The sequence below is a fragment of the Anas platyrhynchos genome, chromosome 28 (genome assembly GCF_047663525.1).
Source record: "Anas platyrhynchos isolate ZD024472 breed Pekin duck chromosome 28, IASCAAS_PekinDuck_T2T, whole genome shotgun sequence".
NCBI classification, from domain to species: Eukaryota; Metazoa; Chordata; class Aves; order Anseriformes; family Anatidae; genus Anas; species Anas platyrhynchos.
The window spans coordinates 4,054,619-4,079,126 of record NC_092614.1 but is presented as its reverse complement, the minus strand read 5'-3'; the positions used below and the strand labels follow the sequence as shown (position 1 = coordinate 4,079,126).

The 24,508-nt window shown below is 56.8% G+C and overlaps 2 protein-coding genes across 2 annotated transcripts; one reads left to right on the top strand and one right to left on the bottom strand.

The window, feature by feature from the left end:
• Positions 1 to 404: 404 nt before the first annotated feature.
• Positions 405 to 2,026, bottom strand: RPRML (reprimo like). The gene has a single exon (XM_005030647.6). The coding sequence runs from the start codon at positions 1,577 to 1,579 to the stop codon at positions 1,244 to 1,246; it is 336 nt and encodes a 111-aa protein (XP_005030704.4). The 5' UTR covers positions 1,580 to 2,026; the 3' UTR covers positions 405 to 1,243.
• Positions 2,027 to 5,094: 3,068 nt separating this feature from the next.
• ITGB3 (integrin subunit beta 3) lies at positions 5,095 to 24,040 on the top strand. The gene is made up of 15 exons (XM_038168829.2): positions 5,095 to 5,471; positions 8,962 to 9,047; positions 12,765 to 12,957; positions 14,817 to 15,069; positions 15,500 to 15,662; positions 16,247 to 16,408; positions 16,555 to 16,650; positions 16,851 to 16,940; positions 17,430 to 17,564; positions 17,976 to 18,405; positions 20,520 to 20,742; positions 20,911 to 21,011; positions 21,136 to 21,255; positions 21,876 to 22,042; positions 22,763 to 24,040. Exons 1-15 carry the CDS (start codon positions 5,414 to 5,416, stop codon positions 22,829 to 22,831), a joined length of 2,346 nt encoding a protein of 781 aa, XP_038024757.2. The 5' UTR covers positions 5,095 to 5,413; the 3' UTR covers positions 22,832 to 24,040.
• The last annotated feature ends 468 nt before the right edge of the window (positions 24,041 to 24,508 follow it).

The window sequence follows — 24,508 nt, the reverse complement described above, 5'->3', positions numbered from 1 at the left end:
AGACAGAGCTGCAATTCCATCACAGCACAAAGGTCAGGAGTCCTCCTCCTCTCACATAATTTAGTTTTGACAGCTCATCAGGATCAGAGGAGATGGAGATTTCAACTCAGGGTCTGAAATCTTGCCTTGCAAGATGTGTTTGATGCATCTTTGTGAAAACTCTGTGTTTTGGTACTGTGCAGGAATTTAACACCAGCCCAAAATACGTAGTTCCTGACAAATGTATTTGGTAGTGGAAGCTGATACTTGCCTGTGAAAACAATATATGGTAGTTTCTGCTTTAAATAACTGTCTTTAATAAGAGTTCAACTGGAAGGTGAGATGACTATATTTAAGCTCTGGAATTGGGATTGAAATACCTGAGCTCTGCACACACGGGAAAAGAAAATGAAGACAACAAGAAATTCTTTTGAAACAGGTTCATTATTTTTTTCTTTTTCCTGAATGTTCAACAGTTTTCAAAAAAAAAAAAAAAACTACAAAAACCTCAAGGACTGTAACAATATAGCACTTAGGAAAAAAAAAAAAAAAAAAAAAAAAAGGTTGTTATGTACAAAAACAAGCATGCTTTTGTTTTGGGTTTGGGGTAGGGTTTTTGTATTGATCTGGGTTTCTTTTCTTCCTTCAGTGTTGTGAAAAAAAGACAGTACCAGTTTATTTAACAAAAAAATAAGGAAGAACATGCTCTCCTCATTACAAAACTGCCAGACAGTGCATGCTCGATGTCCAAAACACAAACAGACCAACACATTTTGTAGCATGCAGACTTTGTTGTACAACCCACCCAACCCTTCCCTGTCCCTGCCCCATGGCCAACGATGTGGCCCGTGCCACAAATTTCACTTTCCCATTACTTTGTTTTCTTTTTGTAGTGAGTAGTTTGCTTTTTACACTTTTTTTTTTTTTAGCCCTAAATCCCAAGTAGCGGTATCCAAGGTAACAGCAGAAAAAGAGTCCAAATCTGCACATTATCACTGTTTCTGCAAGTTTCATGCAAAACTTAAGCCATTTCTGCATGCAACACGAGGCTGGTCAATTATTGTGCTTGATACAGCGCCAGGGACATCTCCCCCTTCACCACAAGTTCCTTCACTGGGAAGCGCAGATTTGCTTCCCCATGGACACAGACACATTAAAAGCCATCGTCCCCCTTCCCACTGTCCCCAGCTGCCCCAAACACACGGGAATCTGCATCACAGCACCAGGTCCAGCCAGTTCACTTGCCTACAGGTGCCCCGTGGCTTCAGTAAAGCCCCATGATCGCAGCTCCCACATCCTTGGAAGGTCTCCGGTCCTTCACCAGAAAGTTAATCATGCTCTCCGACTTGATGAGCAAGTTGCAGCCCAAAAAGAAGATGCCAAACACCACAGTCAAGGAGAGGACGCAGAGGACGGCGATCTGCACCACCCGCGTGATGTACAGGCTCCTCTCGTCCGGCGCGAGGACCAAGGAGCCGCCGTCGGTCGCCAGCACCGAGCCGGTCCCATTGCAGCAGGCCAGGAGCATCCCCAAGCCCTGGGTCCTGTTGGGGTAAGCTCCTTGCTCGAGGAGAGTCTGGTTGAAGAAGGATCCATTCATGGTCTGTGCGCGGTCCCAGATCTCCAAGGGAGGCAGGAGGGATGCGTGCTGTCCCCCTGCCCACCCTCACATCCCGGCGGGCTCCGTGCCCCCTCCTGCCTCCCTCCTCACGACGCCCGGGGTGGACGGGAAGCCAATTTGTGCAGCTCGCTGCCGGCTCCCTCCTGGCACGAGCAGCTCAGCACAAGTCCCCGAGCAAGCAGAGCGAGAGGCAGAGGAAAGGCAAAGGGCGTGCAGGGGAGAGGAAGGTGGCCAAAGGTGGCCACATGCCCCCTGCCCTCGCTGCCACCCCAAGGGACGGGCGCTGGGGACCTCCCGGCAGGAGCAGGGGACCGATGCCTGCCGGCTGGGAGCTCCACAGATGCAAGTTCCCAGCTAAAAGTCTTCCCCGTGTTCAAAGACAAACCAGCAACTCCACCCCCTTGCAGCCTCCCCCCAGGACCGCCTTCCCCCCCCCTCCACGCTCACCCAGGCTGCCCACCCCTTCCCCACGCGGGTGCAGCCCCTCGCCCCGCTCTGGGTGCCCGCACCCACCCCACTGCCACCCCTGGGTGGGGGCTGACCCCTAGGGTCCTGCCCCTAACACATCCTCGCCCCCAGCCCCTCCACCTGCTCCCCAATCCCACCAGGTGCCAGCCCCAGGTGGGTGGCAGGTCCCTTGTTGTCCCCCCCCTCGCACCCTGCCCGCAGCCTCAGGTCCCTGCTGCTCTCTCCGCTCCCCGCTTGCTGCTCTGTGCCACCCACTCCTTCCTTAGGAGCAGCGCTGGCCCAATCCTGCCCAGTCCACCCCCAGCTCTGCTCAGCGCTGCCTGTCCTATGGCAGGGCTGGATCCGTCCCTCCCTCAGCATCCTCTGGCTGGGGGGGGTTGTCCCCAGGGCACATTTTTCTCCCTCTCCTCTTGCTCCTTCGCCCCCTTCAAAGGGGAGCACAGGGATGCTGCCCCCCAATTCCTGTCCCCAGCTTGGGATCCTACACCCACGGGCCAGCCGGCACCATGCATGGGTCCAGATGCATCTGGACAGCGAGGAACAGGAGCTTGCCGTGATGTGGGGACCTCGCTCTGATTTATCTGTGTACGTCTTGGATCACTTTCCTTGTGCAGCCCCCAGAGGGGATTTTAATAAACCCAAATGAGAATTGATAAATTGCAGCTAAAGTCAGAAGCAGGAGGCCGGCTGGCTGCGGGTAAAGGGAGGCTCAGTGGGAAGCGTGTCAACTGATTTTTCTTTTACACAGCCAGGAGCTGAGTGCCTCTTTTTGCTTTTGTGACATTTAAGGGCCCAAAAGCAGTTAGGTTTGGGGTTTACTTGTTGCTTTTTCCTCCTTGTTTCACCCATGGCGTTGCTGTCCCAGCAGGGCAGTCTGCAGCACCGGGGGAAGCAGAAAGCCCGGCAAGACAGGGACCCATCGGGACAGGGACCCGTCAGGACAGGGACCCTTCGCACTTAACCCCAGGCCCAAGCGAAATCCCCAGGGAAAACCAGAGCATCCCAGTGGCAGCTCCTCTCCCCGCTGCTTCCAGACCAGAGGAGTTTCTGCTCCCTCTGCTGGCTCCAGCTCCAGCTCCAGCCTCTCCTCCGTGCCCGATCCGGCTGCTGCAGCCGTGGCACTGGGGTCACAGCCACCAGCTGCAGTGCTGGAGAAGCTGGGGACATGGGGTGGATCATCTCTTGGATACTCCCTGGGCTGCCCTTTACCTTAATCCAACCACAGGCTTCATGACACAGAGCATCCCATGATTTATTCCCCCAGGACCAGTTTTTGTGCAGCTCTCCAGGCAGTATCCAGCCCCAAAGAGCAGCGATAGGAGCCCAAACTCTTCTCGGTGCACCCTGCCCTATGTGCACCCCATGTCACCATCACAGTGATGCTTGCAGGACAAGCAGCACCTTCCTGCAGTCAGCCAGGAAAACGGGTCCATCCTCATCTTCAGGCAGGATGAGAGCCTAGGAGGGCACAGGAAGTCAAACGTTTCATTTTGTGGCTTTTTCCTTCTTTTTCAAAGTTTTTTTTGTTTGTTTGTTTGTTTGTTTGTTGTTGTGGGGTTTTTTTTTGCATCATGCTGGCAGCAAGGGCTGGAGTATCCCCCCGTGCTGTGAGGGTCCCGATCGTGCTGGCTCAGGGAGGGGACACAGGGGTCTGTGTCCTTTTGGAGCTGGCAGCACTTGCAGGTTCAGGCAACCAGCTGCTAGGCAGGATGAGGCTCCAGTGAAGAGGACTTTTGGGACTGACAACTCACTCGGTCAAATCTTTGAGACAAACCCAGCCACAAAGCTTCAAACCTGTTCCTGGGGTGGTCCAGTGCAACGCACAGGGACAGGCTGGCCAGAAAGCCATGCACCAGGGGGAAAAGACACACCAGTGGCATTTCCAGGCAGGGACAGGGGGACACATGCAATGAAAGCAGGAATTGAGGTGCCCCAAAGCTGGCTTATGGGGTCAGCAGGCTGAGATGGCTGCGGGAGCTGGAGCAGGGAAAGATCGAGAGCCCTCAGAAGGCAGCTTTGGGATGTTATTTATTTTCCAACCGAGAAGCAGCACTTTCTCAACACTGCGTAAGGGTCGATGGGCTTCTCTTTACCAAATCCACGTTAAAAAGTCAGGGGGAAGAAGCCGGGAGGAAAATGACCCCCTCGAGCAGAGCCCAGGCAGCCGCAGGAGGGCAGCAGCACCCGCCGGGATGGTGGCAGCGAGCGGAGGAAGCAAAAACTCACCGAAACTTCTTTTACAGCCAAGAAAAATCCCCCAGCTCCCGAGGCAGAGCCCCCAGCCCCATCTCACTTCGTCTCTGAGGCTCCGGGCAGATGCAGCGATCCCCGTTTCTCCCCGCACAGCACCCTGTACTCCGCACAAGCTCCTTTTCTGCTCCCCCCGGGATTACCCCCACCCCAGGTTTTGCCATTGCTGGCCCCAGCCCCCGTCACCCGGCGGGGGGAGCAGCCCTTCCCTCCCTTGGCAGCCCAGCCTGTATTTGCCTGCCTCAGTTTCCCCATCTCCGAGTAGGACCCTGGGGGACGAGAGGTTTTTAAAACCTCTTTGGGAGGCATTTCTTTGGGTATTTCAGCAGGGAAGGTTCCTGCGCAGATCTGACTCCTTGCTTGGTACAGGAGCGATTTGTGAGGATGTGGGTGAGAAAAACAGCACAGGAGAGAAGAGAATCGTGTCCGAATCACCCAACCCAAATCTGAATTTCCCTCCCTTTGTGATGTCCGGGTTTGTACCCAACTGGTCCTGCCGGGTCCAAGTCTCTGCTCTCTGTGGGTCTCCCCTCCCCGTTCCACCAGGGATGTCTCCACCTGCAGTGCCCTGGGGAGGGTCCCCAAGACCCCCCCACACACACACACTTTCATTTCGCTATGCAGTTGCTCTATTTCCCCTTAAATCCTTCAGCTCTCAGGCAGCTCAGCCTCGGCAGGTTTAAAAGCCGGGCTGCCTTTCACGCAAGAGTTAATAAAAGGAGGGTGTGAGTAGGATTTTGCAAGGAATTAAACCCCGGCAAAAGAGCCTATGGGAAAGAGCCTGTTCGTGCGGGTCGCCGGTGCCCCGTGCTTTCTTCCCGGGTTCATTGGGTCCTTGTGTGAGCTGCGAAAGGGAAAAAGGGTGAGGAGCTCCGGGCAGGATGGGGGGGGGCCACTCCCTGACTCAAATTTGAGTGACGAGCCAGCGCAGTTTCCTCCGGCCGGCCCCGCTCCGCGCCTGTGTCACACACCCAGGCTCATGATTCATCTTCTGGACGGCTCAAAACCCGGAGGTTTTGCCCCAGAGCCGCTCTCCATCGCTCACGGCAGGGCTGGTCCCGACACCCCCCGGCACCCCGGGGCTCGGAGGAGAAGATGGGGAAGCTCCGCATCGCCCTCGGCATCCTCGTGCTCTGCGCTGCTGGCAGCTGGGGTAGGTTTTTACAGCCCCTAAAGCTGTGTTTGCCCTAATGTTGCCCTTCCCGCTTAGATTCCCTGCTATTTCCCCTAAATCCCTGGGTTTTCTGCATTCACACAGTCCCGGAAAAAATTGCGGGAAGGGGAAGCTGGCAGAGCACTGCCTCGGTTCCCAAACACAAAGCATCGCTCGGGCCGGCTGGGTTGGGGCTGGTTCGGAGCCAAGAGGGTTTCTCTGAGATGCCGTGGGATCAAGGTGTTGTGGCTCCATGCCTTATTCTCACCCCAGTAACTTTATCTCCGCCACCTACCCGCCGTTGGGCTGCAGGACTGGTTTGTAATGGGAGCACTGGGATGGGACTTGGACTCTGTCCTCTGTAAGCAGGCAGTAAGGGGAGTTAATGGGGCAGGCATCACCATACCCATCTCATTTTAAGGGCACGGGGTGTATTTAAGTCAATGTTAGTATCCTTTGTAATTTTTTTCTCCTGTTATTTTGGTGCTTTTCTTTAAAAGCCCCGATTTCTGGCATCAGGTGACTTCAGGACAAAAGTGGCTCACTGCTTTAAAAACTTTTCAGTGCCTTGTGGAACAGCAGCCTGGTGAAGGGACTCTTCTCCCCAGGTGTGGTTTCCGGGGCTCAAAGCTAGCAGAAAACAAACCCTGCAGCCCAAAACGGGTGCCGTGTTTTTCAGCTGATGATTTATAAATCAGTCCCATTGTTTTGGAGGCCTGACCCGAGGGGGTTTGGGGCAACATTGTTCAGGCTAAAGAATGCCAGATTTCTGTGCATTCCCACGAACAGCCTGAGCAGGAATGCAGAGTAACCCCTGAAAGAGTTTTGGGTTTGTAAGGTTGCTCTTTGAGGCTGCATAGGTGATTTCTCCGGTAATCTGCTAGGGGCATCTCCTTCCCAGGAAGATGTTGGTAGACAGGGAGGGGTTCAGAGAAAAGATGCAGCCCCAGGATGGCGTGGGCAGGACATCAGCCAAAAATAAGCCCAAATCCATATTGCTTAGACAAGCAGGAAGCTCAGAGAAGATGCAAAAGTGGTTTGTATCTTTATCAAGCTTGTTTAAGTCTCCTTATAAAGTTTTCTGCATGAGTGTATTAGCAGGAAAAAAAAAAAAAAAAAAAGACGAGACCCACCAAGGCATGTGGCTGGCTCAGACACTGTGTGGAGGTGACTTGGAGTTCAGGCTGAGCACTGAGTAATTTTCTCCAGCCAGGGAAGGATGATGCTCAGCCACAGCCGTCTGGGGCATTTTGGGTTCAGCATGCGATGTGCATCCCCTCCAGTGCCTGGCTGCACTGCTGCCACCCCAAACGGGGCTCCCTGTGCCACCCAGATTAGCTCCTGGTATTTCACGTGCTGGGAATTCTCCTTATTTCAAAGCCTCAGTCATTAGGATCAGATTGTTTTATGAGACCAGCAGGTTTTGTAGTAAAAAAAATAAATAAATAAATGCAGCTTTTGTACTTTGGTTTATTAGTTTTTATGGCTGGAAAAAAAAAATACACTGATAAAATACACGAAGTTTATTAGTTTAGTCTGTGCTGAAATCCTGTTAACCAGCTCGCAGCCAGGCAGCATCCTGCGCACCAAGGGGCAGAACCAGAGCATCTGAGCTTCAGTACCCTCTGCTCTCCTCTTCCTGTGGTTTTGTGCCCACATCACTGCTGCTTCCCCCTCTCTGCCTGCCTCCAGCAAAGCCCCCAGCACCTCACCCTGCATCCAGCCGTGCAAACGGTGCTGGAGATGCCAAAAAAGAGGCATTTTCAGGGTGAGGGGGTGAGGCTGGCCACCACCCTCTGCGTGTTTGCATGGCGATAACAGCCCTGCCTTAATCACAGCTGGCGCCCAGGGGATTTCGGCTCCTTCCCATGGGATGGAGAGCCCTGCTCCATCCAGCCATGAGTTAAACACAGCCAAGAAGAGCTCCGTATGGTGCTACGGGATGGGGAAAGGTCCCAAATCCCCGGACATGTGCCTTGGTCATGTGGTAGTTGGGCAGAATGGCCCCATTCGTGGTCCTAAGTGCCAAGATCAGCCAGAAAATTGGCTCATCAGCGCTCCCCTGGGGCCTGCAGTTTTGGAAGCTGTTCCCGTCTTTGGGCACGTGGCCCTGAGAGTTTAATCCCAAGTGCCTGGAGCTGCCAGGCTGGTGCCTGCCAAGCCATCAGCACGGGGCTCAGCCTCCTGCACCAGAGATCAACCTGTCACTCTTTAGGGCCATGCTAAATTTAAAGTCTCCCACCCTTTTTTGCTTCCTTTTATGCAACCTTTTAACCTGCAGCCAGGTATTTTGGTGTAGGGAAAGAGCTCAGGGAGTGGACACAACCTGAAAGCTGAACAAGCTGCATGCCCATGTGCCTGAGCCTTGTGGCATTTGCTGTGTCCCCACATCAGCCCCATGCCCAGATCCACCGGTGCCAGCACCCCGTACCAGCACCCACCTCCACGAGCCCCGGCACGCCGCGTGCCAGCAGGCACGGCCACACCGAGCTGCAGCCATGGCTCTGCCCGAGGACCTGATGCCATCATTTCACCGTTTCCTCTTTCTCTTCTGTGTTGCATTTCCTCCCGCTGCTGCAGAAAACTCCTCTGTTCTTCCTCCTGTGGCTGCAAGAGGGGACCCTGGACAGGGGAGGTGGGGACAGAGGAGCCCCCAGTTGCTCCGTGCTGGCACCCCCAGTTCCTAGGGCTGTAGCTGGGGACACAGAGCACCCCCAGGGACCAGTTGCCTGCAGATGCTGAAGCTCTGATAAGGTGCAGGAGGGAGAAACAGCCCAGGGCAACGCCACCGCAGCTGTGTCTCAGCCACTCACCGCAGCAGCCGTTGGGACCGCAGAGCTGCACAGTTCCTACCTCTGCTCTTCCTGCCCCAGCAGACATTGCTGCTGCCCCAAAGCCCCTGAGGGTTTTTTTGGGGGCCCCTTGATGGGATACACTGGCCTCTAACCAAGGCACACACCTCCCGAAATCCTCGCTGCCTCTGGTGGAGCTCCAGTTTCCCCCCCTGGGGCATCATCACAGTTGGCTGCCAGCGTGTTTTGGGACACTTCCCTCCCCTCCTTTCCCCATGTTTTAACCCGAGCTGAGAGCAGCGGGGCTGAGTTCAGCATCTGCAAGAACAGGCACCAACCGGCTGGCCTGGGGGTGGGAAGAGGCGCTGAGCTGGGGGGCTCACCCCTTTCCCTCCCCGCTGCCCCGAAATGCCCACAGAGAGGCACGAGGGGTGATGTCCCCCTGGGGCTGCAGGGACAGGGGACACTTTAAGGAGCTGGCATCAGGCTGGCAGGTGGGAAATGCCAGCAGCAGCAGGCAGGATGGAGCCCAACTGGTGCCGGGCTGGGGGAGGCAGCCATAAAAGAGACAGAGAGGCAGCAGTTTTGGGGCTTCAAAAAGGGTTAGGGTGGAAACCTGGGAGGATGGGGGCTCTGCCTGCTGGTGGGGCTGTGTGGTGGCCCCGAAGCTGGTGACAGCTTTCTGTTTGCTGTTCCAGGGGGTAACATCTGCACCACTCGAGGGGTGAACTCCTGCAAGCAGTGCCTGGCCGTGAGCCCCCTCTGTGCCTGGTGCTCTGCAAAGGTGAGTGCTGGGGGGGCTGAGCAGGGCCGGGGGGCTGCGGGCTGTGGGACGGGTGCTGTGTCTCCGTCTGGTCCCACCGTGTCTGAACACATTCCTCGGTGGCATCTGGCAGTGACCACAGCTCTGGCAGTGACCACAGCCATGCGCATCGCGGCTGTTGGTCTGGATTCCTGCCTCGCTTTCAAAATCTGCCCCTTACCTGGGTGCTTCAGTAGGAAGCACGGCGAGTGGGCTTGGAAGTGCTGAAGTTTTCCCTGTGAATTCCCTTTGTCTCTGAAAAGCTGTGCATTTGAAAACCCGGTTTCCTCTTGGTTTGCTTCTCAAAAACCTATTGTGAAGCTCAAATTTTAAAAAGAACCTTATTCCTGAAAGGGCTGGGAAGGGAAGGGGGTCTGGAGATAGGAAGCAAATGTTGATTAGAAGGTTTGGGGTTTTATTCATTGGAAAACGGTGAGTGGGAAGGTGAGGTGACTGGGCTTGGTTACAGAGCTAAAGAGGATGTCAGAGCTAAGCTGCGGCTCTGAAATTCACGTCTGGGTGGGTGAGATGCTGGAAGGTCTGCCACAATACCCTCCAAAAATGCTGCCCTTAGGGTTGGCCCATCAGGGATGTAAGGGTGGAAGTTCCCAACACTGATGGGATCTGGTGAGCTGCAGCCCCAGGGCAGAGACAGGAGGCAGGGAGAGATGGGAGAGGTGATTAAAAACTCCAGGGCTTGGGTGAGCCATTGCCTTAACAATGCACTCCTGTGGCTTGCAAGGAGTTCCCCTTCCCCAGAAAGCACTAAGAGAAGGCTTTTCTTGCCTCCTGCTACTGAGAAATCCTCTCCCACGAGTGGTGGCAGTGCCCACGGGGCTGGAGAAAAGACCCAGGAAAACTGATCCAGGCTGGGAGCGCTGTCGGATGGTGCTCGATGCTGGGCACCCGCTGCATACCCCGGCCACCTGCAGGTCCCATCAGCTCCCAGGGCATCTCGCAGCATCATCCCATGCAGGATGCATAAAGATCTTGTGTGGATGAGCCCCGACTTATCTCCTGCAAGAAGCAAGAAGCTGAACTTTGCAGCTCGATAAGGACTCGACCATCCGTCCGCTCCTTCCCAGCCCGGGCTGGTGTCTTGACGCGGCAGGGACTGCGAGCTTGGGTGTTGTTTTTTTTTTCCCAGATCAGCAAAAGTTTCCAAAAAAGGAAATATTTCCAGCACTGCTCAGGGCTGTGCTCATGGACAGACGTGACAAGCAGCGAGGGAGCCGTCCCACTGCCAGCAGCCAGCCGCCGCCGGAGAGCCGCGCTGTGCAAACTACTCAGCAGCTCTGCCTCCAACATCTGGACCACATTGTCTTAATTTAGCAAATGAGGGTTTTTTCTGTGGGTTTGTTTAATATCCCCAGGGCGAGGGAGGTCTCTGATCCTACCCCCTCCTTCGTTAAAGGGACAGGGCTGCCCTTAGCTGTGCTCCTTTCCCACCCGTGCTGGCTCCCAGAGGAGCCTGGGGTTATCAGTTGCTGCTGCTCCTTCCTGGCTTCGAGCAAGAAAGAAATTTTATTGCTCTTTCTTGTGACCGCTGACTCCACTGAGCACTGAAGCAGAGGAGAGTTGAGTTATCTTTATTTTTCAGAAACCCTGACCACCGTTACCAGCTCACAGATGTGCCTGGCCACTTGTTTTTCCTTTTGGGAAAAGCCAGCTGAGACGTGGCTCTAAAATCACCTTGGAGAGCATCGTGGCAGACTTCTCCTGGGTCTCACCCACCCCAAATGTCACTTCCCAGAGAGGAAAACAGAGCCAAGGCTGGACCAGGGTTTGGTTTAGAGAAGCTCTGGAAGGTTTTAGCTTAATGTGCAGAGGCATCTGTTCCTTGGGTCCTCCCATGAGCTCTCCTGCAGAGAAGCTGTTGCTGTGTGAGATGAAAATGGAGGTGCCCTGGGGATCCTGCAGCCTCCCAGCCACAGCAGTGATGGAGATGTGGGATGGAGCTGGCTCTGACAGCACCCTGCCCAATCCTTACCCCTGTCCCAAAGGCCTTGAGCAGATATCTGTTGTAGCAGGCTCACAGAACTGCAGAAAATGAGAGAATTTGAGAGGTTAGAAGGCAACTCTGTGCATGCACCACCTGGTGTGGGCTGCCAGGAGGGGAGGTGGGTCCAGGGAGCATCTTCCAGGGCTGCAGGAGGGCTGGTGGCAGAGGAGGTGGGACCATGTGCCCCCATCAACGAGCCTGGGCTGCCTCCGAGTCAGTTTTACAAGTCCTGAGTCAATCGTGTTGAGGCTTTCAAGGAAAGGGGAAGGATGTGGCCCAGAGGTGAAATAGCTTCTCCGTGGGAATCTCTCGGTAGAAATGATGCTGCTGATTGTGCAAGGAGCTGCGTGTCCTTTGGGAGCCCCCCAGCACCTCAGGGTACTGCCCAAGAGCCCAGTGGCATGGTTAAAACCTTTCTGCCCAGCCCTGCCTCTCACCCTCCCCCTTCCAGTGCTTTCCCTGCCTAGGACAGGACCGGGTGTGTAATTACCCGTGGGCTCGGGAACGATCCAGGCACCTCACCCGGCTCTGTGGGGTCACAGGGGGAGGTTCAGTGGCCTCGAGGGCTTGGAGATCTGTGGTGGGGAGCCCCACAGGATGAGGTGGCAGGGTGGGTGGGTGCACAGAGCTCATGTAGACGTAAAACGTGTCCTCTTCACCAGCAGCGTGCTGCCTGGGCAGGAGTGGGAGGCCACAGGGGAGGAACACGCCTGCTGATGTATTTTCTGGCTATTGCTGGACTGAGGGAGGAGAAAAAGGCAGATAAAGGCCGCTGCTGCCGGAGGGGGCCTCCTGATGCTGTTTGCACTTTTCCACTTGTTTGCTTAAAACACACAAATTAGCTCCCGGGTTCAACCCACCTGGACCTGAGGGGAGCTGACAGCCTGGGCAGGGGCATCGGTGGTGCAGAGAGGGCAAGGATCTCACTTCTGCCCTCCTGGGGCTTTGAATGGAGAAAGATTTGGGCTGGGGAGGAGCAGGAGGGAGGAACCCCATGGAGAGGGGACAGCGGCTGCCCTGCCGGGAACATGCAGCGGCAGATCCCAGCAGCACTGGGCCAGGAGAGGAATTCTTCCCATATTTGTCCTGATAGGAAACTCTCCCCCCTCCACCCCCCAGGAGTGCCAGGAGCCCTCTGAGCATGCCAAGATAAGGGCAGGCAGCCGGGAACTTTCTAGGAAATCGGGGAGGGGGCCGGAGCCCCCACCGTGACTTCACACTTCTGGCTTCCTGTTTCTGACGGATTCTCGATGGCTTCTCCCGCAGCCCAGTTGCCTTTTTGGTCTTTCTTTTCCTTTTTTGGTTCCCCTTCCCCAGCTGGGCTCCAGCTGGCAGGATGCTGGGAGCTGCAGATAAGCTCGAGTGGCTCTCAAAAAGGAGTTGTGTACTGGGCTCGCCTGCTGCTCCTGGGGGGATTTCTGAGGGTGTATGTCAAGAAAACTGGGGAAATGGTGGCTCTATTGCCACAGCTTAGAACAACAAAACAAAAAAAGTCTCATACTCTGCCCATTGCTCACAGCCTGCCAAGCTTGTGTCCTGCTTCACTCTCTTCTGGCACGCAGCCACCCCATGTAGAGGGGCTTTCCTTTTAGCTGTGCCAAGAAACAAACTTGTGGCTCCAGCTCCTAGATGTCAGAAGGGGTTTGGGCTTGGGCAAGCCATCCATCATCACTCCTGACTCTTCCCCTGTCCCACAGACCATGGACCAGTCGTCCCCACGCTGTGACCTGCTCACCAACCTCCTGCAGAACGGCTGCAGGCAGGACTTTATCGAGTTCCCCACCAGCAGCGTCACCATCCAGGAGGACCGACCGCTCAGCGACAAGGGCTCAGGGGGCTCCACCACCACCCAGATGAGACCCCAGAGAATAGAGCTGAAGTTGCGGCCGGGTAAGAGTCCACAAAATGCTGTGGGAAAAGGAGATGTGGTGGGGACAGCTTGGAGAGCTCGAGCGATGGATGAGCCATCACCTGTTGGCCAAGGTTGTCCCAGACCCACTGGGGACAAGGCAGGGCTGGGACTAAACCAACCCCACCAGCAGTGTCTGCAGTCCGGCTGTCTGCAGGCTGATTTCTGCTGTTCAGGCTCTTGGCTCAGCCCTGCAGGATGGGATGCGATTTCGACATCTGTGGGATTGTTTTATGAAGCCACTTAAACCTTAACCACTGCTGCCTCAGTGCCATGAGGCTGACCCTTAGCTTTCCCAAGGCTTGTATTAAGGGGCTTTGTTAATACATATTTATTCACATTGTACTTCCCCTGTTTGATTTCTCCTTTTGGTGTCACTCACCTGAGGTCACAAAAAGGGTTTGGGGAAACTGGAGCAAAATGGTGACATTGCCATGTCCGCACTTTCCCCACACATAGCCCAGCCCTGCCCTTATCATCAATCTGCTCACAGATGTCTCAGCAGGAACAAATTTTGGTTCTGTGTTCATTCTGGCCTCAGGGACAGATGTCAGAGGCTGATAGCATGTCCCCGGGCTGGGCAAAGAGAAGTTCTGATGTGAGTGACAGCGGTCAGCCGTGTCCCCTTCCCCATGATAAGGGGACGTGTAGCTGTGGGGTGACAGTTGCTGTCTTTAGGTCCAAAAGCAGCCATCAAGAGACAGGTATGTGTGCTGCTCTGGAGAGGATCGGAGGAGGCATGTGGTGCTCTAAGGACTTTGGAAGCAGTAGAAGAAAACCCTGGCTTGATATCACCTCTGCCAGAACAAGAGGGCTTAGCAAGAGTTGTCTTCCCCAGCTCGTGAGAAGGCCAAATGGCATAACCAAGGCATGTCCCACAAGCTCTGAGTCCTTGTGGTTTAACTCAACGAGGAGGAGCAGAAGTCCTCCAAGGATGAAGCTGGGACTCCTGACTGCGTGCTGCTACCTGGCCATGCAGACAGTAGGGCATGGAGCTCTTCGGGCTCTCCTGGATTTTGAAGATACTTTACCGATCCTGAAAATCTAAATCTGAGATATAGATTTATATGAAAACAGTGATTAAATGAAAGTTGATTAAAGCTTTTTTCTTGTTGTTTGAGGTGTTCTGAGAAGGCTGCAGCTGTGTCCCAGTTGCATATCAAAGAAGTAGTTTCAAAGAACAGCAAGAAAGAACCTTTGTTCCTTCTAGAAAGTTGAAAGAAAAGGTCAACCCTAAGTGTTTTCAGCATTATTTTTTTTCAAAGTCATTAAAACTGGCCTGTTCCCCAGAAGGTTCTAAGGAGGTTTTTGTTTTATTAGAAAATGTTTCATCAAAAAGTTTCCCAGTAGGGGCTGGGAGGAGCCAAGAAGAACAGGAAGGAACAGGGATGGGGAGGCCCAAGGAGATGTTTGGAGGCCTCAGGAGTTCAGTAGCAGCCTGAAGCGGCTGTGCAGTCCCCTGGCTGTTCCCATAAGACCTGCTGCCCATGTGTACAGCATTTTACTCCATCCATCCTGTGTTGGCCAGGAACAGCATAGAACAACTCTGAGCAGAAGGAGTTCATGTCCTAGTAATGAGAGGCTTGGAGAACAGGAGCTGTGGGGCATTTGCCATCTTCAAGGGGTGCACAGCACACCTCACATGCAAGCACCCTGCTCTTAGTGGTTTACTCCTTGGTGTGTCTCGCTGTGATAGCCTCCTCCCAGCAGCTTTAAGCCATCTCCTTGGGTTCCCGTTGACCCTGTTGGGTCCCATTGACTTTCTCCCCAGTCCTGCCACCAGCCCCCTTTGTTTGTCCCAGGGAATGATCTCTCACTCCTCTGCCCTGCCATATTACAGATGACTCCCAGATCTTCCAAGTCCAAGTGCGTCAAGTGGAAGACTATCCTGTGGACATCTACTACCTGATGGACCTGTCCAACTCCATGAAGGACGATCTGAGGAACATCCAGAACCTGGGCACCACGCTGGCCAACGAGATGCGCAAGCTCACCAGCAATCTGCGCATCGGTTTTGGGGCCTTTGTGGACAAGCCCATTTCCCCCTACATGTATATCTCTCCTCCAGAAGCCCTCAAAAACCCTTGCTATGAGTAAGTCCCAAGCTGAGGGAGGTCTGTAAGGGTTGGAAGCTAATGGGACATCACCAGACTGTGGCTGGAAATCCGTGGAAATGGATTTCAGAAGGGACTTGGGTGTCTGATTGGGGGCAGGGCTTAAGCTGGGCTGCACTGCATGTCCTGGTATGGATAGGGGGAGCATGTCTAGACTTTGAAAAGCTCTTGTGGGAAGAAACAATCTTCCACCATTTTTGTTCAAGGTCTAACTCCTAAAAATCCCAGCATCACTGTAACATGATAGCTTTTTAAAAGATCCTTCACTAGCCTCATGCTCGGGGCTCTCTGGGTGGTTGGGTCCTTCCAGCATACCCAGAAGAAGACCAGAGGGTGTGAAATGGCTGCACAGTGAGGACAGGAGCTGGGACACCCACGAGACTTGTGCCCTGACCACTTTCTCCTGCAGGATTGGGGAAACGTGCCTGCCTATGTTTGGCTACAAGCACGTCCTGTCGCTCACGGACGAGGTGACGCGCTTCAACGAGGAGGTGCGCAAGCAGAGCGTCTCACGGAACCGCGACGCGCCCGAGGGCGGCTTCGATGCCATCATCCAGGCCACCGTGTGCGATGTAAGGAGCAGGAAGGCTGGGACGGGGCTGGGAGAGGGTCACCAAGCTGGGCCTGGTGGGTTGGCAGAGAGTTCCCACCCCACCAGGATGGGGCCTGAAGCCTCCTGCAGTGCAGCTGCAGCAGGGCTGGGATCTGGGCAGGGCGCACGTTCAGCAAGGGCCTTTCTGGGTCTCAGCCAAGGAGAGGGAAGAGCAGGGCCCTTGCATGGACCTGGGAGGAGAGAGGAGCAGAGCAGCTGCTTTGGGGACGGATGTGGTGATCCCATGTCGGCCCAGAAGGGACGCCTTTTCCTCTGCCAGCACCTTGATTTTGCTGGAGATGGGAGGGTTCGTGCCCCTCAGTTGATAGCCACCGTGATTAACACTCTATCAAATTAAAGCCTGTCTTTCACCTTCACGAGCAGCCCATGCTCACCTGCCTGGCTCCCCAGCACTTCCCTGGGAGAGGGGCTGTCCTTAATTCCCCCCGCAGTGACAGGCTGGTCCCCAGGGCCCAGCCATGCCCCATGGTGGCAGTGAGGTGCCGCTATAGGGCTGCCCTCGGCACACACTGCCACCCCACTGGGAGCTGCTTTTGGCCACAGAAAAAGATCGGCTGGAGGAATGATGCTTCCCACCTGCTCGTCTTCACCACGGACGCCAAGACCCACATTGCACTGGACGGGAGGCTGGCCGGCATCGTGCAGCCCAACGACGCCGAGTGCCACATCGGCCAGGACAACTTCTACTCAGCCTCCACCACACTGGTAAATCCAGGCCCGTGTGTGGGGTTTGGGAGCCCACAGCTCCTGCTGGGGATGGGAAAGGTGGTCCAGGTGTGCTTGGAGGGCATGCTGGGGACCGGGGTGGTTGGGACTACGTGTTTCAGGGTGCAGCCTTTCCCCTTCCCCAGGACTACCCCTCTCTGGGCCTGATGACTGAGAAACTCTCGCAGAAGAACATCAACTTGATCTTCGCTGTGACGGACACAGTTGTTGGCCTCTACCAGGTAACGGCTGCTGTGCAAAGCCACCTTCGTGGGGGGTTGTGGGATCCTGAGGGCGCCTTTTGTGGGTGGCTGGATGGATCCTGGTGGCACCCATCCTCACAAGGCTGCTCAGGAAGCTCTCGTGTCTGGGAATGGCTTGGCCCAGCTGTGGTGCCTTCACCTGTCACAAGCAGACTGTGCTTACAGTGGTATTTCTCTAGAACTACAGTGAGCTGATCCCAGGAACCACCGTGGGCACCTTGTCGGGAGACTCCAGCAACGTCCTGCAGCTCATAGTGGACTCCTATGGGGTGAGTGTGCAAGGCCACCACATCCTGTCCCCATGGACAGCTCAGAGGGAGCAGTAAGGTGCAGGGGGATTTCTCCTCATCTTGGAAGAACAAACACCCTCACAGCACACAGACCCCACCCAGGGTTGCCCAAAGGAGAGATGTGCACTGTGATGGCCCCACAGCAGCACTCTTCCTCCCCAAATAACCACCACAAGCAGCTGGACACTTGGCAGCTCCCCCAGCCTCCAGCAGCATCCCTGGGCCAGCTGTGAGCATCTGCCTCCACCTACACATGCGGGGACCCCGGGGATGGGAGCTCACCCCTGTCCTTTCCCATCCTTGAAGGTGTTCCTCATGGGAAGTGACGTGGCCAAGCTCTAGAAAGCCTCAAGGCACTTGGCTGCTTTCCTGTGTGTGGGGGAGCATTTCTAGGGTGTGGTGGCTGCTCGGGGTGGACCCCTGTGCAGCCTGGCTGGATTTTTCCATCTTTCTTCTCTCCTCCCCCAGAAAATCCGCTCCAAGGTGGAGCTGGAGGTGCGCGACCTCCCCGAAGAGCTGTCCCTGTCCTTCAATGCCACCTGCCTCAACGACGAGGTCATCCCTGGGCTCAAGTCCTGCATGGGGCTCAAGATCGGGGACACGGTGAGGCTCCTGTCCGCGGGCTCAGCTTTTCTCCCCCTCCACACTGCCTGCTTCCCCCCAGATCCTGGGGGACACAGGCTCTTATGGGGACATTGTCATCTTTTTGGTGGAGAGAGGGTCCAGCTGGGTGGGGGCAAGGGGAAAAATGTTGTTGTTTGCTGGATGCAGAGGCTGTGGTCTACCAGCCATGGCGCATGGGCTTTTGGGCCGATTTTGTCTGCACACTGTGGTGGGCAGGTGAACTCTCCCATGCTGGGACAGTTTGGGAAAGCCCTAAGAGATCCTGCTGGTCCCAATTCTGGGCTGCATAAGCTTGGGCACAGAGCAGGTGCTGAGGCCAGGCTGGAACAGGTACCCCAAGGCTGCAGGGGGGTGCCAGCACCCAGACGCACCCTTCTGCCCCCCTTCCAGGTGAGCTTCAGCATCGAGGCCAAGGTGCGAGGGTGCCCGCAAGAGCGCCAGAAATCCTTCACCATCAAACCCGTGGGCTTCAAGGACAGCCTGGTGGTGGTGGTGAACTTCAACTGCAGCTGCTCCTGCGAGAGCCAGGCTGAGACCAACAGCTCCTTCTGCAGCGGAGGCAACGGCAGCCTCGAGTGCGGCGTCTGCCGCTGCAACCCCGGGCGCCTGGGCTCGCACTGCGAGTGCTCGGAGGAGGAGTACAACCCCTCGCAGCAGGACAACTGCAGCCCCCGGCCGGGCCAGCCTCACTGCAGCCAGCGCGGGGAGTGCATCTGCGGGCAGTGCGTCTGCCACAGCAGCGATTTCGGCAAGGTGACGGGCAAGTACTGCGAGTGCGACGACTTCTCCTGCGTCCGCTTCAAGGGCCAGATGTGCTCGGGTGAGTGGGATGCCCTGGGGTGGTGTTTGCATGGAGTAAAGCACCTTGGGGTGTGCTAGAGAGGTATTTTTGCTGCCCAGCGTCGTGGTTGAGGGAGATGGCAGCCATCTGGGGGCTCGTTGCATGCATTGTGTCGTGCTTAGCCATGGATTAGCTCAGGGTGTGATGCAATGACTCCCCCTTTGGCAGCCTGTGCCCAAAATCCTTGGCAGGGGATGGACTCAGAGGGTTAAAGGCAGACCTTGATCCTTCCTTATGCTCGGGAGCCCCGTTGAGGTGGCCTGGGGGCTCCAAGGGAAGTGGCTCTGGGGTGCACAGGGCAGGAGCCGGCCAGGTTCTGCTCGACTCCCACATCTGAGGAATTGCTCCACAGGAGGAATCCCCAGGGTGGGGAGAGAGGGGTGGGGAGAGGCACTGGGATTTCCGAGGAGAGGATGCGCTAATTTTATCCTCCACCCTGTTCTTGAAGACTCCCTTTTGGCAAAAAGCGGTGGGGAAGAAAATCCTCCCCCGTCGCTAGTCTTACAGTGAATATTCATCTCCTGAATATTCGCCTCCTCCCGGTGCTGCCAGGCTCCCAGTCCTGCCTGCTGCATTTCTCAATTTGGGGAACCTCACTTCTCCCATGCCAGGGACCAGGGAGCCCATCTCTGCAAAAAAAAATCCCAGCAGCAGTCACCTCATGTGCCCCATGTGTCAGAGCCCCTTCCTCAGCCAGAAGCCCCATCTCCAGCGAGCCCTGCAGGTCTGAGCGTGCTGGAGGAGCAAACCCCAGGGCCCTTCCCCATCTCCTGTCTTCCCAGGAGATGCGAGAGGGGTGGCAGCACCCAGAGCTCCCAGCTGCCTCCACACCACTGGGGTTGATCATTCACCTTAACATCAGACAAGGGGGGCTGGGATTTTTCCCCCCCAGGCAGTGATTTTCCATGGGAGCCGGGTGCTTGTCCTCGATGCTGCCACCCAAGGCTGCTCCCGTGGCGCTGCCTGTTTGCACAGCATCCCCCGTGTCAGGCAGAGTGAGGGCAAAGGTGCTGGTGGCACGCTGCCCCCGAGCCAGGCGGGCTGTTAATTAACCCCATCCGTTGGTTCCCAGCTCCGTGCCCGAGTCCTTTGCCCAGCGGGGCCAGCCCTGGCTGCGCGCCCAAGGCTGAGGAGGAAATGAGACGGGGAAAGGTTGCCAAGCCCTTCCCGGGGGGCCACCACCCACGAAAGCCAGACTTGGCAGAAGCCCTGCCCTGTCTCTTTGCCAGTGCCCCGTCTGACCCCGCTGGCACCCGTCACGTCCCGTTCAGCCACGCTCCCCCAGCCTCCCCCTCTGTTTCCATACCTCGTCGCCCGGCGCGGCGCTGTTTTCCTGTGACTCAGCTCCAGTTCCTCATTAACAGGGTTACACATTTATTTCTCACACCGGTGCCCCCGAGGCCATGGGGGCCGCGGGGGACGCGGTGCCCCGGCACTCCCCAGCTGGGAGCAGAGCTCCCACGTGCTCGGTGTTTGGGATGGGTCGGCGCGTGCCGGCACCGCGGCGTTTCCGCTGCTCGCTGCGTCTGGTGGCTGAGTCAAAAACCCAACCGGGATCCAAATAGCTGCGGGCTCTGGCAGGATCTGAGCACGTCGGGCTGTCTGACCGAGCCAGGGGAGTGTGTGGAGCTGGCTGGGCTCTTCCCAGCAGCCAGCTCTCCCGTGTGTGGTGCTGGGCTGGGAAATGACAGCAGGGGTTGACCAGACGGCCTAACCAGATCTGAAACTAAAGGCAAGAGCCAAAGCTTGGGCAGCTCAGATGGAGCTGATTGAGCATCTCCAGCTGCTGCCAGAGCCAAGCTAGCTCAGCCTGAAATTTGGCTATTTTTTCCTTGTTTGCATGGGATAAGAGAAGCACAGGGGGTACAGAAGGCAGGGAGGTGAAGGATGGGGTTTGCTGGGGGCAGCAAGATCCCACCCCAAGGACAGGGGGACACAAATGTCCTGGGTGGCTGCTCCACCTCGCCGTGCCACACAGAGACAGAGCTGTGGCTCTGGGTGCACAAACATCCCACGTGGGTGATCCCCAGAGGAGATCTGTGGGCATCCATGGGGGCACCCACGGGTCCTGATGCCCTCCTGGACATCCCCAGGCCACGGGACGTGCAAATGCGGGGACTGCGTGTGCAACTCGGACTGGACCGGAGACTACTGCAACTGCACCACGCGCACGGACACCTGCATGTCCAGCAACGGGCTGGTGTGCAGCGGCCACGGCTCCTGCGTCTGCGGCAAATGTGACTGCACCCAGCCTGGCTCCTATGGGGACACCTGCGAGAAGTGCCCCACGTGCCCGGATGCCTGCACCATCAAAAAGTGAGTCGGGGGGGGGAGAGCTCGGATGGTCCCCGTCAGGGTTGGTGCCCGCAGGTATGGTCACCATCCCCAAATCCATTGGGTTGGGATCCCGGAGAGAAAAAAGGGTGGGAGGGTGCCTCGGGGATGGCGCAGAGCATTTCAAGGCAGCTCCCTCCTCTTCCTCAGGGACTGCGTGGAGTGCAAGAAGTTCGAGCGGGGCGAGCTGGTGGAGCAGCAGTCCTGCAGCCGTATGTGCCGCGATGAGATCGAGACAGTGCAGGAGCTCGGTAAGAGTGGAGAGGGGGCGCACGGCACAAATTTTTGCCCTAAAGCAAGGAAACATGGGGCTGCATACACCCTCCATGCACGTGTCCCCAGCACGAGGGCTCTGACAGCCTCTCAATCCTGCAGGGGACAGGGGCAAGGACGCTGTAAACTGCACCTACAAGGACGAGAACGACTGCGTGGTGCGCTTCCAGTACTTTGAGGACTCCAGCGGCAAGTCCATCCTCTACGTTATAGAGGAGCCAGGTAGGACCCAGCTGGGGGTGCCGATTGTGCTGCTCCTGGGGGTCTGCACTAACCGTGGGGTTGGAGCCCCCTTTGTGCCTCCTGGCCAGGATCCAGGGGCTGGCACAGGTCACAGAGCTGCTTTGTTCCCCACTCTGCGCACCCGGGCTGTGATTTCCTGCCCGTGTCTCACATTTCCCCATGCCTCTGGGTTGTTTCACCCCCCTGCTGAGCCGCCAAGGAGGAACTCTCTCTTCCCACCACATTTCTGACTCCAGGGGTCTCATTTTCTTGACGTGCTGTTAAGATCCAGCTCTTGGCCACACAAGAGTGATGCTGCCCCTGCACGGAGTAGCCCAGGGCCTCCAGCATCCTTGGGGACTGCTATCAAGCTGAGCAGGGGCCCATATGGCTGCAGATCCTTCAAAACCAGGGTCATTAAAAGAGCCATCAGCTCTAATTACAGCCACCCATCACTTCCCCAGCCCCTGCACAGGCAGCCCTGGGGGACAGGACAGATGCTCAGAGCTGGAGGCTCTCTAACGGGGGAGGATAAAGCCCTCTGGAGAGCAGAGGAGCCCCCATACCCGCAGTCAGGCACCCCAGGGTGCCCACCCAACCACGCTCTCCTATCCCCCCAGACTGCCCGAAGGGGCCAGACATCCTGGTGGTGCTGCTGTCGGTGATGGGCGCCATCCTGCTCATCGGCCTGGCCGCCCTGCTCATCTGGAAGCTGCTCATCACCATCCACGACCGCCGGGAGTTCGCCCGCTTCGAGGAGGAGAAGGCCAGGGCCAAGTGGGACACGGTAAGGGCCGTGATGGGCAGGAGACCCCGAATTCTGCCTCCACTGGGCTGAGTGGATCCAGATCCCAGTGCTCCCAGTACAAGAGCCCAGTCCCCATTTAGGACTCACAGGGCACTGTCCTTATGGACCAGCTCATCCATCCCATCGCTCTCTGAAGCACTGTGTGGGGCGCAGCAGGATTTGGGGTGGCACCACCAAACCGGGCACCCCTTCTCCCAGCCTGCTGTGGCCCCAGGGGCTGTGCACAGAGCAGAGCAGATGTCCCAGGCACTTTTCCCACCTCTGGTGTATCCTGAGCACTTCTCTCCAGCGTGACCCTCTTACTCACCACCCTCACAAGTGTTTCCACCCCGTGAGCTGGAGGAAGGTCCCTGCTGCCACGGGGTGCTGGAAGGGCTGAGGCACCCGGAGCACGAGGGAAGGGGCCAGGATGGCACCAGTGCCTGTCCCCCACCGCCTGGAGGGAAGGGATGGGTGGGCTGGGGTGGCTCTTTCTTGAGGTCTCTGTTCCTGTGCTCTCCTCCACAATTGCTTTTCCCTTCTCTCCTCTATAAAAACCTCATGAGGAGCTGTTAAATTGCACATCGCATTGTAGAGCCAAATCCCTGAGCAGAGCCATGGATCCCACACCCACTGGTGCCCCAGTTTCCCCAGTTGTTAAGTGGGGTGAGTGCCGATGCTGATCACGAAGCAGTGATGCTCTTTGGCTTCTTTTCCCAGGCCAACAACCCGTTGTACAAAGAGGCCACGTCGACCTTCACCAACATCACGTACCGCGGGAACATGTAAGGATGCCGCATCCAGAGCTGGCTGTGGGACCAGCCGGGGATCGTGGGATCTCCTGGAGTCCAGTTTACAGAAGAGCTTGTGTGCGTGTGTGTGTCTGCGTGTAATTTAACAACCCCCGGGCTGCCTCCGGCCCCGTTCTCCATCACCTCACTGCACTGCAGGGACGCGCTTCCACAGCAAACCTCTCGTCCATACCTCTGCGGGCCGCCCCATAGGAGCTGGTGGCCCCTCCATACACTGAACAGGGAGAAATGGGACTTCCTCTGCCTGGTGGTGAACCTGTGAACTCTTCGGTGCTCCTTGGGCCAAGCGGATTTTGGCTAGAACCCAAGGCCAAGCTGTGCTCTGCCTCCTCGGGGATGCCCTCGTGCACTGGCCATGTGAAGTCCCAGCAGCCACGGTGTTGCTTTGGGGGTTGAGGACACCACTCAAAACCCTGCAGTTCACACATTTCTCGTGTTGCTGTGGTTCAGGATGGTGGAAAGCAGCCCCCAGGCTGCTTGTGACCTTCCCCCTCCCCTCCACGTGCCCCCACTCTGCACCGCCGGCCACCTCCATGTAGCATCAGCTGTGCTGGTCCCAGCTGCAGCCCCTGGGACGGGGCTGAGCTCTCCGTGTCCCCCACCACTGTCCCCATGTCCCAAAGCACACGGACTGCATTGCCTGTATGCTGTGAGCCTAGCCCAGGCTCTCTGGGGAACGAACTCTCCCCTCCCTGTGCCTTTTGGCCTGGGTAATGGTTTTCTGCTTGGCTCAGGGTCCAAATGAGCAGGCAGCCTTCAGGCCCCATCCTGCTGCTTGTGGCTGTGTGTCACCCACCCGTGGTTTGTCTCCTGTGGAAAAAAATAGCCTGGGGGCAGAGAGAGCCTGGCCAGGTGCTCTGGGCCCTATCCAGATCCTGGTAGCTACGTTCCCCTCAGTTCCATCAAAAAGCAGCACCCACCTGTCCTGGTGGAGAAAATTAACTCTGTCCTAACTGAAACCAGGACACCACCTCATGTCCCGTGCCCACCCCAAGGCCCTAGGGCTCGTCCTGCTGGGGGCTGTGTCCCCTGCTCCCTGCCTGGCCTGTCCCCAGGGGTGGCGGACATCAGGGATGGTGCTGGGGGGCAGCTGGGGCTGTGCCCCGGAGCAGGCGTTGGGTGGGCAGAGATGTGCTCCACATGGGGGTGCTTCCCAGGGCACCAAATAAAAACCTCAAACCACGAATTGTGTCGGCACTGCTGCGTGACCCAGCACCAGGGGAGCCTGTCTGGGCCAGGAGGGGTGGATGGGTGGGGGGGAACCAGCCCAGGCAGGGCTGTGGGATCTCCACGGGGTTTTCTCTGCTCTGTTACTGCTTTTTCCTGGAGTGGGTAACACAGCTGGGGGCACGGCGTGGCCCTGGGCCTGCTGCCGGCTGGGCTTCGCTCAGCAGCCCCCTCCGTTCATTGCAGAGGAGCAAACCCCAGCATCCCCCCTATTTCTGCAAGACTCCAAAAATCCTTCAGCGTGCACGAAAAGCCCCCAGAGGAGGGCAGCTGGGCTGAGACCACTGCGGGACCATCCTGGGGGCAGCTGGGCTGGGGGCAAAGGTGCTAAAGCTGGGAGCTGGGTGCTGCCTGAGCACCCTGCCTGGGCACCCGCTCAGCACCGCGACACACAGGGCTGCAGGGACACCTGGTGGGCACCTTCCAA